We start from the raw sequence: 17,114 nt of genomic DNA on the forward strand, positions 1-17,114 counted from the left end.
CAAAACATCACATTCATTTGATGCCATAACTCTAATATTTCTTATGGAAGGGGGTGAGAGAGATGGAGGTCTCTCTCTTTTACGATTAATAGTTTGTGAGTTACCAAGTTTTTGTACCTTCCCCACTACAGGTACACCTGATAACTTGGTTTCAGGTGGAATCTCCATTAAATCAGGCAAGGATATGGCCTGGGAGAGATAAGTACTATCCTTTGTAATGGGGGACAAAGGTTTGATAGTGGTGGGCAATGTCTTTTTGTTCATACTCAATGATAAATTTTTAGGAGGAGAAATTCTTGTCTTATCATGCTGCACTTTATCAATAGATGGTGAATTCCTTTCTCGAGAACTACCTACAGTAGTAAGTGGGTGAGATTATTCTCGAGGAACTTTTTCTCCTGTTTTCAATGTCTTTGCATAGGTATTAGATTTCTTTAATAATCTCTCGGCATGCCCCACGCTTACTTGTTCAATAATTGATTTATTGAGGGTAGCCTCTTCTAACTTAAATAACTGGCAGCTCCTATCATTAGATTTATGATTAGAGTTGCAGTTTAAGCATCTTGGCTCAAGTGTACATTCCCCATGGTAAATATTGGAGCAAGTATTACAAATTTTATCATTCTTGCAAACTTTGGAAGGATACCCAAATTTAAAGCAATTAAAACATTGCAGTGGCTTCTGCTCAAAAGGTTGAACTCTAATCCTTTCCTTTTCTATGTCGATGTGGAAAGGTACATCAGCATCCTGGAAAGTAAGAACAATCATTGATGTTCCAGGTACTTTATGTACTTCCCACACTGATATTGGACACATAGCTAATATCTCTTCTTTGGTAAATTCATATAGATCCCTATTGAAAACCACTTCCCTTCCATAGCTAAAGTTTAGATGGAGTTTGATGTCCAAGTCTATGTCATCATTTGCTGTCTTCAAATTGGACAATATAACAGACTGTGTGTATGATTGGCCTTTATCAAGTAATTTTTCTTACCGAATCGAGATATATCTCCAGGTGCGATCGTTCCTACCTTCCTCTGAAGAAATTTGCAGATCTTGAAATAATTTTCTGTACCTCCTGTAGATTGAGCAAGAAGCCACATTGGTGGTTTTGGCTTTCTTTGGGATGGCATATCTACCTCTATATCTCTATCAACCCAGTCTACTGGTCTGTAGACATCCAGATCTTTAGGTGCCCTATCACACAGAGCACCCTCAAAGCTCATATTACCCACTTTAATATTAACAATGTTTCGGCTTGCATTAGATGCTTCCTCATGATAATTAAATGATAACCAAAAATTCCAATTATCATCTTGAAGTTTCATTCTAATTTCTTTTGTTAATCTGTAACACTCAAATATCTTATGTAGGACATCATAATTAGCTTCTAATGAGATTTGGGTAACGTGCAGGACATTCGGTTTTCCTGTGTTGCCCAAATTACCCTTTTCTCAAATGTTTAAAGAATAGTCCTTTTTATTTCCTACGTCGTCAACGGAATTTTCTTTAAATGTATTGTCAAAGGTCGTCAACATATCCATAAGAAAAAATAAAAGAGAAGTGTGATATTTTAAACAGTTTGATTCACCTGCTTGAGAACATTAAGGCATCACATGTTGGGAAGGAAATTTGCCATCTCCACTACTGGCATAGTGAGAGTATACTTCCCAGATGGTCCACTCCATACCCTACCCGAAGGATAGCATCAAAACAGATATAGAGGCACAAGTGTTTGCTGAACCTGCCTGTTAGGACTGAGACCAAGAAACTATGGAATCATCCTCCCCATATCTGTAATGATGGGCTTCCGGCCAAAAGTCGAGAGTCCTACCCCAAGCATTGGATCCCCCTGGATTCCGAAGACCCAATACTTGAGGATAGTTCCGGCAAAAAGGTACAAACCATCTTCGGGATGGCTAAGATCATCCAATACTCTCACATATAGCTTTGAGCACAAACACCTCCCAACCATGACACTTTTCCCATTCATCAAAGCAGGCAGCAAATACCGGATGTAGAAACACCCACCCAAGTGGCAATAACAGATGTAGAAACATCCATGACATAAGATAAAAATAAAAAAACATACATATATATGTAAATATATACACATATACATATGGGAAATTTTATTCATAGGGTTGGGACAGCAACATGAGAGAAAGTTTATAATATTAAGAGAAGGTTGAAGTAATATGAAGAGGAAAAAAAAGATGAGAACGAGAGATATTTAGATTCAAACTGGTGGAGCAATTTCTTCAAGTTCGAGAGCCCTCTTGCCCATCACCAAGTTTCAGCACAGGAATAGAATGCCATGCTGAAGCTCATTGACTTCATCAAGGCATTCTCTCATTAAGAGGGGGGATGGAACAAGCCAACGGAATAAGACACTGGAACTTTTTCACCTCTGGGGATGATCCCGAAGAAGAGTCCCTTTTGGCCTCTTCCACTGATTACCGAACCACTCCAGACAAATATCACAAGGAGACTCCTACAAACAGGAGTGACCTCTGCACACAGGACAAAGGGCATGAGGATCCGCCTCCAGGGCTGACGACATAAAAGTGCCACAAGGTCGACCTTCCACACCAGGACAAACCCACATCGTTGAGTCTCACAATACACTCACTCCTGATTAAGAAAAATAATTTCTAAAGAAAAATCATTTTTATTTTAAAGTTTTAGGACAATTTGTATTATTCTTAAGTAATAGGCTCTACTGAGCCAAAATAAAAAGTGACGTCATACCATCGGTGCTTGCGTGAGCAGGGAGGCTGGTTTACCCCTCGCAAACTAGCAGTGGGTGGTTATACCTTGCTAAAAAGTCTTTTGGCTGGTTTCAGCTTTTGCTAAGATACACATTCACTGTAAAGAGCAAAGGGGTTTGTATCAGGTGTTGGAACAAATCATGAATTAATTGACTTTTACATTGATAGCTATATACATTTCACCCAGCTAAGTCAACCTTTCTCCAAAGTTTGGGAGCCAAAGATTGCGCATATAAAAACATATCAATTCCAGCTTATTTAGTTACAGACTGCAGCGTAAATCATTACAGTATACCACTGAAATATAAAGAAACAATTTTGTTGATCATAGGTACCAAGTACAGTAAAGTATTTGCTAAATATCATGAACATACAGAGGAAAATTATAGGTTTTAATATCAATATAATTGTGTACACAATTTTGCTTGACCTCATCAGAGACTAAAAATTTCAAATGTAAAGGGAAAAATTGTCTGTTTTAAAAATCCATCTTCAAATAGATCAGGTTACTTATATAAACAAAACCAAAATTACGTTAATTTGTTGGAGTAAACATAGTGATAACTAATCACCTAAATTGTTTGCCAATGTGGAGTAAACAGTGTAGCCATGTCCCCTACATTATTACAGAGGAATCATAAAGAAATCTATCTTTCACCCAATTGCCCTTTGACGTCAGAGCTCCATGGCTTATGCTCTTCTTCTTCTTCTTTGAATATTCATTTGTTAACTGCCAATGTTTAAGATTTAGAAGTGAATATCTCAAATTCTAACTACTTTCTGTCTTGAGACCTGTTCATTTAATAATACTGAAGTGTGAAAGTATAAATGAAATATGAAAATTTCTATAGATATAATTTATTCAATCGTTAAATGCATGTTAAAAATACAATATCTCAAATTAACAATTATTTGTTACATTATAAGAATATTACAAAATACGTTTCAATTACATATAAATAAGGATGAAAAAATAAAGAAATATTCAAAGTCAATTTACACCTTTAGAGACACAAAAACCTTCCCTTTTGTTTATAGTCTAACTGACAAAAATATCAATCTAAGAAGAACTTCAAAGTAAGGTAACATTTTGCACTTAGGAATTCTGAACTTTCCCTCAGATTTCAAACTGAAAAGGAACCTTTCTATCAGCAAGGACACCATCAGGTAAGAATACCGAAGCCAAAGTTTGACAGGTTATCAATGCGCAAGAAGAGGATACAAAAGTCAACTCTGAGTTTTGCACCGCTAGCTTTGGCACAGTCTGTTACAAGACTGTCATCCAGTCAAAGATGGTTGGGTTGGCTGGAAAGATCATTGATTAGTTTGAAAGGTATGAAGAGATGATCGTGAGTAGAGTCATACTGAAGAAATACATCACAGCGTGAATTTTATGAAAGGGTCTGTGGAAGGAGAAAGATATCTTGACTGCTAATTTCTGGTAAGTGAATGTCAAGCTGTACACTTTACATAAACTTCTGACATAATCAATTGCTGCTAAGAATTTGCGATTACTGTATTTCTTGTGTCATGAGACGCTACGAGTGGTAAGACGCACCCTTAAATTAGCAAAGAAGTTTTGGGAAAAAAAGAGAAATTGAGGATTTTACAAGTAATCTTAGCAGCAATGCCTTGTCAGTTGCCACCACAACTACACATTTAGTGTTTGGTGCTTTAAGTATTGTTTACATTAAAACAGTGTTGCCAAATGTTCCTAATCAAATTTTAGCTGGCAAGTAAAATTCCAGTAATATATTCAAAATTCCTCATAAACCCTATATTTTCTCACAAACTTAATCATTGGACAAATAAGTCTCTAGAAATTCTCCTATGAGAAATATTTTTGCTAATGTATGTAATTCGAGGTCTAGTTATTTTTCTGCTAACTTGGTAACACTGCATTCAATTAACAGTGATTTTTTTCCTAGGTTGTATTCAGCAACAGATTCCAAATCAAAATATTGCTTGATTATAAAATATAAAAAAATTATGAGAAAGTAACAAATACTGCATGAATAGCTTATATGTCATAGAATCGTCTGCTACGAGACCACTAATTGGCATGTTTCCTTGTAGAAGGGGGTTGGTGAGTCATCAGCTGATTACCAAAACAAACAAACAACTTGCTACTGTACTTCATTAAACGAATTTTGATATAAAAATAGATCCATTTATTACATACGAATGATAAATGTAAGTTTATATTTTATGTCCGGTGAGTGCGAGTGTCTTTGTCATTAGTTGGGTGTTTAAGGGTTGTCAAACTCCACTATACAACTTTTTCTTAGTGTTAAGACCTGGAGTGAGTTTTGGGGGCACTTTTCTGGAATAAAGGTGAGTCTTATGACATAGGAAACATGGTGTGTTAGGCCAATGGAGAACTAAGACTACATCCTATTGAAGCAGTGACCTAGATTGGCCTTAATCTAACAGAAATACAGCCCAAAAAGGGGCTCTCAGCAGCAGAGGGACACATAAATATTTGCTCTCTGATATCCTGTGTTTACAATATATTCTTCCCTTGAAATTTGTCTCGCTATTTATACATTAACCTAATGGTCTCTTTGATTTGTGTTTGGATTTAAGATACAAATGTGAGGGGGTGGAGGAGGAAAAATGGTTATTCAACTTCTGAAGATACAATAAACAGGATTGCGGAATGAAGCAAATGGTACAGGTGGCCAACTGCATGCATGACAGGAGAGAATCATCATAGCAAATGCTGAGGTCTTTCTTGGAGGCCCTCCCGGAAGGAAGTGGGCACTTTTGCGGACTGTAAATACAAGACTGCTCTCTTGAAGAGAGGTAGGGCAAAGTGGCAAATTACACAAGAGGCAGAGAAGGAAAATTATTTAGACTAATGAAATAAAAGGGTGAACAGTTGGTGTTTCTGTTTTTTTTTCCTAAGGTTAGGCTTTCAGATAAGGAACTGGGGATTCTGATAAATGTAAGGAGAGCTATTGAAAATGTCCAAGTCTACAAGCAGATAGGAGAGGTAGAAGATGGAAAGAAAACTCAAGTCATGGAATCAAAATGAAGCAGTAAAGATTGAAGAGCAGAGTGAATGTGCAGACAACACTGCACTGGATGCTGATTCCCAAGAAAAATTGTAGAGATTGCTACTGGGGGATGCGATTAAGAACTTAGCATGTGGACCCTTAGTGCCTGGAAATCATGTGTGGGATGACGGCACTTATGGATGATTGTGAGCGTAGAAGATCGAGTTTGTGGCGTTCTCATGTTCACGAGTTTGTAACATCTCAAGCACTTAACCTTGACAACGATCGTAAACTTATACAGGTTCTAGATCAAGCCAGCAATCATGTTTGTCGGAATGATAGTTCGTGTAGAGAGAGGCCAAGAAGTGTATGTGAGGAAAATGTACTCACTACTTATGAAAACTGATCTGAAGAGTCAACCATCATAGGAGAGCTCCTTATGGTAGCTCATGGTTGCCTGCTAGTTTGTGAGTGTTAAGAGAAGGTCACCAAATTGCTGGTAAGCATCCTGGCAGGAGAGGAATTAGAGCAAGGGTATGTATCTTGACCAATAGAGCTTCTGGCTCATCTCATATGAGATTTGGCACTGGTAGCAGGGGCGTGTCCCCTGGTACTCTGTATTGTACCTCAATGCCTTCCCAATGGAAGAGTGTTGCTACAACATTGTTCCTCCAACAAAACCACATCAGAAGATTCTGTTATCGTCTCAGGAACCCTTCAACGGGGAGCCAATATGGCAGCGGGTATTGACAGCAGTGGCATGCACTGCTTCTCTTTCCAGAGAGAGAGAGAGAGAGAGAGAGAGAGAGAGAGAGAGAGAGAGAGAGAGAGAGAGAGAGAGAGAGAGAGAGAGAGCAACTCATCGCTCGGCCTTCCTTGACCTCTTTGAAGATGAAAGATAGAACTTGAAGTTCATCTTCTGCAGTCAGAGATTTACAGACACTGAAGGTCTCGTACACATGAGAGATAGGACAGAATCAGACATGCAACCCAACAGGAACAGGTATACAGTGTTTGATAAAGGCAGTTAGCACAGATACTGTAACACATTTACGCTACCTGGTGTATAGGGGAGGTCTACTCGCCAACTACTACCACTACTACTACCTGAAGTAATAATCCTATGAAAGGTAAAAAGGTTTGTATGATGTGTAGCAATACACCAATAATAGAAGTTGAGATACAAAACAATTTCAGCATAATAATAATAAACCAATTGAGTGAAATTTAACTTGGTACAAAAATCCTTAAAGAAAGTTGCACTACAGTAATTATGTCTCCCCTCCACTACTTACTGTGTAAGAGATCAGCAGACAAATGTAAATAAAACACTTCAGTTTTCTGTTGTTCAAGGATTTCCTCTAATTATTTAATCTCCACAAATGCAGTTAAGGTTCCTAACTGTCAAATGTTCCTAAGAAACAAAGGATGTGAATAATTAGGGAGTCAGAGGTACAGTACAATGAGGAGGTGCATAACTAATTAACATGAGATGGCCAATCAGAGTGCAATAGCACAAGCAGCTGAACATCACCAGGGAGACACAGATCTCCTTTAATCGGACATGTTTCTCTTGCTTGATCAAAATTACATTAAACTTGTTTTTAAAGGTCCAGCAAAGAGACATTTGCAATGGAACTGTCTCAATTCCAGTTGATTGACCTAACAAGAGAGAGAACAACTAGAGTCTGGCAAATATGGAAATTTAAACGCTTTGTACCAGCTTTCTCTTCTTTTCAAAAGAACACAACTTCACCATTTCCTTGAAAATATTCTTCAGCACAAATCTTCCTCCTATGCTTTGAAAAATAAAGTGTTCTCCAGGCAAATGTCATATCACACACACTGCACTTAAATGGCTTCACCCTTTGTCTTAATACCTTAATTGTCTCTACTTTATATTAGTGATTCAATGGACCTCAACTTGTGGTCTACGGTTGCACCTCTATACTCCATTAGCCTTGTATCGGAGGGATCTTTTCAAGATGGTCACCGTTCCCTTGATGGCAGCAATCTGCACCTCATTTATGCTTGGGCAACTTGGTATCCCCTGACCATACGGTCTCAGGTTTTTCTTTATAAGTCCTGATGTCACCACCACCACAGGTATTACTTCTGTAAGGACACCGATCCCTTCGTCGTCCAGAAAATCGACAAACTACTTATTTATTTGAATTCTCTTTTTGCCACACTGTGGTTTTCCATGTATATATATTCCGCTCTACCAGAGCTACATTTTGACATATGTATCATTTCATAACATGTTTCTGTTCACTCATAATTCATATATTTGTAAGTGTAAGAAAACACATATATTTTGGCGGGCACTCCAATCTGATTTGGCGCCAGCGTCATCCTACCTTTCCGTCCGCACCTTGTAACATACTCCCGTGCATATTCGAATAAAGTATCAGTTGATCTTGGTGACGCTTGTCTCACTGTCCTTACAACTGGTGACCCCGGAGTTGAAAGTAGCATCAGCGGTTTTGGCTTTGCCATTAACGGACTTATTACGGCCGTGCTACCTTCTCTATACTCCGTTACCTTAGGCATGAGCCTGCCTTTGGTTCTCCCACACTTCAGTGCATGTAAGGCAGTAGGATGAGCTTAACCGACATATCAACTTCTCACCTCTTCGCCGACTCGTCGTCTGGCCACGATGCAGGAAGCAACACGCCCATCGCACCTAACGGCCAAGCCTCCACGCCCAAAGTCAAACTGCCGCCCTTTTCTCAACACAACACCGCTTCCTGGTTCCTGAGAGCAGACGTACTCTTCCGTGTCGCTAGACTCAGCGACTCCTGCGCCAAGGCTGACATCATTCTCACCTCCATACCTGAAGAGGTATTCGACAAGATTTCCTCATGGCTCGACGCCCAGGCCGGCCAAGTTTCATACGACGACCTGAGAACGAAACTCCTCGGTATCTACTCCCTCTCCGTCTCAGCAAGGGCACAGAAAGTCCTGGACCTCGCCGGCAAGCCCATGGGTGACACCTCTCCTGTCGAGGCGTTAGACGAGTTAACCGGCCTGCTTTTGCTCCCCGAAACAGACAGCAGCGGCCGACGACGTGAGATTAGCTTATCTCGCGAGATCTTTTTTCGACGCGTACCACAGGACGTAAGGGCCCGATTGACAGACGCCGACATGCTCCCAATGAACGAACTCCTGTCGAAGGCTCAGTAGCTCCACAAGGCCTCCAAAGCATCTCGCCTCGGAGCATCATCGTCAACACCGCCTTCGTTCTCCTCCTTCAGCAGCTGCTCTTCCATAGACTCCTCGGCAACGGCCCCTGAGGACGACGAGATCAACGTTCTATCAAGAAAGAAACCGCCGCAACCAACACGACCGAACCCTAGGACTAACCCAGCATGGTGCTTCTACCACCAACAGTTCGGCAGTGACGCCAAGAAATGTAGAGCACCATGCAGTTTCCCTAGAAGACGACGCCAGAAGCATCCACCTGCCACCATCGCAGCCGCAGATAACCAAAACAAGAATGGTTTCTATATCCTCGATACCATTTCCAACCGTAGACTCATGGTAGACACCGGCGCAACGCATTCAACGTTCCCACCTTCCAAGACCGACCTAGACCGTGGTCCCGACAAAAACGCTCCCTCACTCATCGCCGCCAACGGATCTCCCATACGGTGCTATGGGATTAGGACCCTCAAGATATCTATCATGGGCCGTTCGTATTCGTGGCCCTTCGCCATCGCCGACGTCAATCGCCCCCTCCTCGGTGCGGATTTCCTCGCCCACCACGAACTCCTCGTCGATGTCGCTAACAAACGTCTCATCGACACGGGAACCTGCCATTCCCGCGCCCTAGAACACGGCCCTGCAACAATGTTCGTATCCACCGTAACGACGCACCCCTACGCCGACCTCCTACAAGAATTTCCCAAGGTTTTCAAGCCCGAGCTCCGACACTCGCCAGGTTCCCCGTCCAAGCATGGGATCTACCACCACATCACAACGACAGGACCTCCTACTCACGCCAAATTCCGCCGCCTACCGCCCCAGAAACTGAAGGATGCCAAACGCGCCTTTGAGGACATGGAACGCATGGGTATCTGTAAGAAAGCATCGAGCCCCTGGGCATCGCCCCTACACATGGTAAAAAAGCCGGACAGGTCCTGGAGACCTTGCGGCGACTACAGGCGCCTTAACCTCATCACAACGCCCGATCACTACCCACTGCCCAACATGCAGGACCTAACGAACACGTTGCACGGCGCGAAGTATTTTACCAAGATGGACCTCCTCAAGTCTTACTTCCAGGTCCCCGTATTTCCGGAAGACATCCCGAAAACTGCCATTGTAACGCCGTTTGGATCCTACACCTTCGCATACTCAACCTTCGGTCTACGCAACTCCGGGGCGACCTTCCAACGACTAATGGATAGCATTCTGGGTGACCTACCTTTCTGCGTCCTCTACGTCGACGACATCCTGATATTCTCGAAAACCAAGGAGGAACACCGGAGGCACATCCGCACCGTCCTCAAACGCCTACAGGAGAACGGCCTGGTCGTACGTTTCGACAAATGCACGTTCGGTGCGAAAGGAGTGGATTTCCTTGGTCACCGTGTATCCTCGTGCGGGGTAAAACCCATGACAACGAAGGTTGACGCCATCAGAAAGTTCCCGATACCTACGTCCATCCGCCAACTTCAGGAGTTCCTGGGGATGGTCGATTACTACAGGCGCTTCATCCCCAACATCGCACAAACCCTGTCACCCCTCAACAACGTCCTGAAAGGAAAAGCGAAAAAACTCGAGTGGGGTTTGCCCCAGCAACAGGCATTCGCCCGGACGAAGGATGCTCTCGCGAATGCCACCACCCTGGCTCATTTCGACGACAACTCGCCCCTGTGACTAACAACCGACGCCAGCAACGTCGCCTGTGGGGCTGTGCTGGAGCAACTCGTCGATGGTTCTCCTCGACCGCTGGCATTCTTCAGCAAGAAATTGAAACCCGCCGAAACAAGATACAGCACCTTCCATAGGGAACTCCTCGCCGTCTACCTCGCCGTCCGGCACTTCAGGCACATCTTGGAGGGTACTCCCTTCACAATCGCGACGGACCATCAACCCCTCGTACACGCCTTCACGAAATCGACGGACGCATGGTCCTCCCGACAACAACGTCATCTCGCATCAATCGCCGAATTCGGGTGCACCATACGTTACGTCCCAGGAAAGAAAAACCCAGTCGCGGACGCCCTTTCAAGGATTGAAATTGACGCGATCCACCTGGGAATCGACTACGCCAATCTCGCAACCGAACAACGCACCGACCGAGAAGCACAGGATCACCTGACGGGGCCATCCGCGCTCAAGATAAGTGCGATTCCCCTCGGACCAGCAGGAGTAACTATTCTTTGCGACACCAGCACGGGCCACCCACGTCCCTGGATACCAGCCTCCTGTAGAAGGAAAATATTCGATATCATCCATGGACTTTCACACCCCTCAGGACGCACCACCGCTCGCCTTCTGTCTGAAAAGTTTGTCTGGCCAGGGATTAAAAAGGACGTCCGGGAATGGGCAAAATCATGTATCAACTGCCAATCAAGCAAGGTCAGCCGTCACACCGAATCGGGGGTAGGCGATTTTCCCCAGCCAAAAAGACGTTTCGGTCATATACACATCGACGTCGTGGGACCATTGCCCCCTTCTGGATCTGCTCGCTACCTGCTTACGATCATCGATCGCTCCACGAGGTGGTTGGAGGCATCGCTGATGACCGAAGCTACGCTTAAGCATGCGCCGAAGCCCTCCTGTCAAGCTGGGTGAGCAGGTTTGGCGTTCCTGACGACATCACGACAGACAGAGGCCCCGCTTTCCTCTCAGAAATATGGCTTGCTTTGGCGAACCTGATGGGGACAACGCTCCACAGCACCACGGCATACAACCCCGTGGCAAACGGCATGGTCGAAAGAACTCACCGCGCCCTCAAGGCGTCCCTGATGGCGAGCTGCACCGACGGGGACTGGAAATCACAACTTCCTTGGGTACTCCTCGGCCTTCGCACCGCCCCTCGCGCAGACGGCGAACCTTCGCCCGCCGAAAAGGTTTATGGGGAAGCGCTCGCAGTTCCCGGCGAATTCTTTCCCTCATCAACCGACGACACGCAGCTGGATCACCTAAGGGACATCGCCAGGAAGTTCAGGCCGTGTCTCAAAACTTACCAGGACATAACCAAGCACTTCAAGCCAAAAAGCCTGGATGACTGCAGGTACGTTTTCGTCCGTGTCGAAGCTCATCGACAACCACTGACTAGACCTTATCGAGGCCCCTACCGGGTAATTAAAAAGACAACGAAAGCCTTCCTTCTCGACGTGCATGGCCAAGAGGACTGGGTCTCAATAGACCGCGTGAAACTAGTGTTTCTCGAAGGAAGCGACACCGCCTCCGCCGGGCATGGCAGATCCAGAGTTCCACCTCAAAACAAGCCGCCCAACGAAAGAAAAATCATCAAACGACGACAAGAGGAAGAGATCCTTACACCGACCGCCAGCGCGCCCCTCCGTTCAAAAACAAGAGGAACCCTCCGACGCCCGAAAAGATACGAAGATTGATCATCAGCCCTCTACGCCGCCCGATGTCTTGGGGGGGGGGGGGGAGTACTTGTAAGGACACCGATCCCTTCGTCGTCCAGAAAATCGACAAACTACTTATTTATTTGAATTCTCTTTTCGCCACACTGTGGTTTTCCATGTATATATATTCCGCTCTACCAGAGCTACATTTTGACATATGTATCATTTCATAACATGTTTCTGTTCACTCATAATTCATATATTTGTAAGTGTAAGAAAACACATATATTTTGGCGGGCACTCCAATCTGATTTGGCGCCAGCGTCATCCTACCTTTCCGTCCGCACCTTGTAATATACTCCCGTGCACATTCGAATAAAGTATCAGTTGATCTTGGTGACACTTGTCTCACTGTCCTTACACTTCTATTTCTATCAGTTCACAAGTATTTTTCAGATTGTTCTCCAGTTCTTGATATTTTGTTATTCTCTGCCTCTCAACTCTGTTGAGGCTGAAATCACTGGGTACTGTCACATCTATAATCTTTGCTGTTTTTTCTTCTTTATTCCAGATCACAATATCAGGTCTTATAGCACCTCCTCCTATATATCTTCTTGCCTGGATTATACTATCATAAAAGATGGTAATACATCTGTTCGAGGTCACTGGATCTGGTTCATGCTTCCACATCTTATCTTTTACTTCAATTTCATATTCTTTACACATTTTCCATTGTATATATTTACAGATCTTAAGGAAGGCCCAATGCTGTCTCCAACACCATTTAACCAAAACTGACGTCTCTCTCTCTCTCTCTCTCTCTCTCTCTCTCTCTCTCTCTCTCTCTCTCTCTCTCTCTCTGAAGGATTTAAAAAACATAACCCGGGATATCTATTCATGAACATAACATACAAAATATATCATCGCAAATCGTGAAGACCTGAACAACGTGTGATGATGAAAAAAAAGAAAATGAATAAGAAGGAAGATCTTCCTTTTGATCGAAGGGAGAATGAAAAGAACAAATGTTCATTCCATTGGCGAGTTAAAGTCTGCCAGCTGAAACCAGATGACCAACACTCTCAACTGCTGCATGACAAAACCTGCACTGGTTGTTTCCTGATATGCTCGCCATCTCTTTTTAAGCCATTTGTTAGGAGGCCTTGGTCTTGTGTTCTTATCATCATCCTCTCTCCATCAAAACCCATTATGAATTTTATGATGCCTTGTGAGATAACTTTTCCGAGAAAATGCTTTGTCACAGACACTGCACTTAATTGAACAAGTGTGAATTCTATAATGTATGGTGAGATAACTTCTCTCAGAAAATGCTTTATCACAGACATTACACTTGAATGGCTTCTCCCCAGTGTGAATTCTAGAATGTGTTGCAAGATTACCTTTCGTATGAAATGCTTTGTCACATACATTACACTTGAATGGTTTCTCCCCGGTATGAATTCTAAAATGTGTTTTAAAATGACATTTCCTATTAAATGCTTTGTCACAGACATTACACTTGAATGGTTTCTCCCCAGTGTGAATTCTAACATGTGTTGCAAGACAACTTTTCCTATTAAATGCTTTGTCACAGACATTACACTTGAATGGTTTCTCTCCGGTATGATATCTAAAATGTGTTGCAAGACAACTTTTCCTATTAAATGCTTTGTCACAGACATTACACTTGAATGGTTTCTCTCCGGTATGATATCTAAAATGTGTTGCAAGACAACTTTTCCTATTAAATGCTTTGTCACAGACATTACACTTGAATGGTTTCTCCCCGGTGTGAATTCTAAAATGCCTTGCAAGGGAGGTTTTCGTATTAAATGCTTTGTCACAGACACTGCACTTGAATGGTATCTCCCCATTGTGAATTCGAGAATGTGTTGCAAGATTACCTTTCATATTAAATGCTTTGTCACAAACATTACACTTGAATGGTTTCTCCCCAGTGTGAATTCTAAAATGTCTTGCAAGATATCTTTTTGTAGAAAATGCTTTTTCACAGACACTGCACTTGAATGGTTTCTCCCCAGTGTGAATTCTAGAATGTGTTGCAAGAATACTTTTCAAATGAAATGCTTTGTCACAGACACTACAAATGAATGGTTTCTCCCCGGTGTGAATTCTAGTATGTGTTGTAAGATAACTTTTTGTATGAAATGCTTTGTCACAGACATTGCACTGGAATGGTTTCTCCCCAGTGTGAATTCTGGAATGTGTTGCAAGACGACTTTTAAAATGAAATGCTTTGTCACAGACACTGCACTTGAATGGTTTCTCCCCGGTGTGAATTCTAGAATGTGTTGTATGATTACCTTTCCAATGAAATGCTTTGTCACAGACACTGCACTTGAATGGTTTCTCCCCGGTGTGAATTCTAGAATGTGTTGCAAGATGACTGATGCATCAGAGTCTAAACAGTATTTCATGTCACCTTCATTTGACTCAAATATTTCTGGTTCTGCTTTGAATTCTGGCTCTGCTTTGAATTCTATTTCTGGCTTGGTTTTGAATTCTATTTCTGACTTGGCTTTGAATTCTATTTCTGGCTCGGCTTCGAATTCTGGCTCTGCTTTGAATTCCATGTCTGGATCCATGAAAAGAGAGTCATCATCAAAGAGTCCACAACTGTTGACCAAATCATCATTTTCTATCTTGACTGTAGAGTGTGAAAACGAATCTTCCTTTTTGCTTTTTATTGGAAATTCAATTGATTCAGAGTTCTTAATCCTCTCCCTATCATTGGATGACATCTTCTTCAATATTATCTTCAACAGCAGACAAATATAAAGTTAACAGCAAACTTCCTATTCTCTACATGAAAGTCTTACAGCAGGAACTAACACAGACCCTTCTTCCTTTTTCCCAGTCCTGTATCTCTTCTAGATATCTTCAGTAGTTTACATAATCTTCGTCACAATAGCTGGATGATTATTTCCTTTGTGATGAAAAATCTGAAATAGTAGAGAACATCTATCATTGGAATAGGAAAAGAGGAAAATATTTGTTGGAGTTTTCTGAAATAAAAATAAAAATTTTTAAATTGAAATAATTTTTCTTAAGTAATTGTATTTTTCATAGCCATAACAACCTGAGTCCTAAATTTAATTAGGTTGACTCACAAATTAGAGGGTTAAAAGTTCCCTTGGAACCAAAACTGGAAGTTTCTGTAACTTCACCGTAAGTGTTCCAGGCCTGATCTGTGGAGAAGCAAAGAGAAGCCACTATTGCCCCCTATATGTTTATCATAGGAGAAAGTGATAGGCCCTGGGTCATACATGAATTGTACCGTCCCCTGTAAACAGAAATCGTACCACCTGGAGGGGATGTGAGTAAGAATCACATACCGAGTATACGAATAATGAGTTGGTAGTGTCGCGACGTAGCTGTGAGGTACTAAAAGAAAGGAGAGGTGAATTTAAGAGAATTTATTCAACACGATAGTGAGCTTATATGCAAAAATTTGAGGACTACAATGGCACAAAATATCCAACAATGAGAAACATGCAATGGCAAGCTTAAACAAATTTTTCTATTTGTGGGAGAGAGCGAGAGATGAATAAAGCAATAGCATTAGAGTGTATGAGCGTGTATAAAATATGTGCAGTACATGGCTCCCCCTAAAAAAGACATACATGTGAAAGAGTATCCTGCCCCAAAGAGGCAAACTGTAGGTGTGTCATCTTGGAGGAAATATGCAGGTTTTAGGCGATTCATAAAGACCCAGTCATCTGTGCCACGAATGGTAATTAAGAAAGCCTTCGGCGTGTGACAGATAACGAGGAAAGAGCCCGTGTAAGGGACATCAGCGGTGACTTGCTGTAATGTGATGTGATGTGATTAGATTGGCATTGCCTTCTAAATAAGAGGACCACGGGCTCTTACATTGGCAGCGTGTAAGTGGGATAACCTTGTGAAAGTGGCAGATCAGGAACACAGAGGACGGACAGGATGAAGATGGGCGACAACAGCATGACGACCGAGGTTGGAGTCTAAAAGCTCAGCTGAGCAAAGCAAACAAGGCCTCCCTAAACATGGTTTCTCTTCAGTACTAGAGAAATTGATTTTTTCTTATTGTAAGTCCGTAAGCGACTGTGGTGGCTTGCTAGTGTCAATGTGCACGGAAACGTGTTGTAGAGTTTAAATCTTTCGGTATGTGTTGCTTCACTGGGCGCTTGTACGTCTGAGGACAGAGAGTAAATTTTTCCACAACGTGACGTAGGCACTGCTGCCAAGTCTATCATCATGTCCTGGCACCTCAAACTCTGCTTGGGTATGGAATTTGACTTTTCTCAGATTACCACAATAACCAGATTGTGGCAAAATGCGAGAATCCAATATCAACTCTGAATCAATTGCCTCTGCAAGGAGGCCAGAATCAATAAATTGTCGAGATACCTCAGGAAACGTATCCCTAGCAAGTGGGCCCAAGCGCCTAGCAATGTGAACACCAGAGCAATCACCTTGGGAGCCATACACAGTCCCAAGCACTGAGTCTCTCACTTGTACAGTCAGTCCCAATCTTCAATAAGGTTAGGTAACAGAGACAGGCACGAAAAGCACAAATTCACGTATATTTGGAAAACTTACCCAAACCTAACAACTCACTGCCCATTGCCTACACTTGGATAATTAACATGCTAAGTACTGACTATTATCATTTTTACTTGGTTTCTATCACATGATAAGTAGTTTGTAATTAAATAAAAAATTATACAGTTCATGAGCACATGTGTACACTATGTACTGGACACGGTAAGGCTATAGTATAGTACGTAAAAATA

At 42.4% G+C, this 17,114-nt stretch overlaps 1 protein-coding gene across 1 annotated transcript; it reads right to left on the bottom strand.

The window, feature by feature from the left end:
* Positions 1-13,518: 13,518 nt before the first annotated feature.
* Positions 13,519-16,304, bottom strand: LOC137619126 (zinc finger protein 83-like). Its single transcript, XM_068349315.1, has 4 exons — positions 16,216-16,304; positions 15,678-15,726; positions 14,857-15,098; positions 13,519-14,728 (listed from the first exon to the last, which is right to left on the bottom strand). Exons 1-4 carry the CDS (start codon positions 16,302-16,304, stop codon positions 13,519-13,521), a joined length of 1,590 nt encoding a protein of 529 aa, XP_068205416.1.
* Between the last annotated feature and the right edge of the window lie 810 nt (positions 16,305-17,114).

The sequence above is a fragment of the Palaemon carinicauda genome, chromosome 25, assembly GCF_036898095.1.
Source record: "Palaemon carinicauda isolate YSFRI2023 chromosome 25, ASM3689809v2, whole genome shotgun sequence".
NCBI lineage: Eukaryota > Metazoa > Arthropoda > Malacostraca > Decapoda > Palaemonidae > Palaemon > Palaemon carinicauda.

Excerpts from the sequence above, each read along its gene's own strand:
- LOC137619126 (XM_068349315.1), bottom strand. The coding sequence starts at position 16,304 with ATGCTGTTGTCGCCCATCTTCATCCTGTCCGTCCTCTGTGTTCCTGAT. Across the intron at positions 15,099-15,677 it reads ACTCATTATTCGTATACTCG|ATAATATTGAAGAAGATGTC; the intron begins GTATGTGATTCT and ends CTGCTGTTGAAG. Across the intron at positions 14,729-14,856 it reads GAAATAGAATTCAAAGCCAA|TCATCTTGCAACACATTCTA; the intron begins GTCAGAAATAGA and ends CTGATGCATCAG.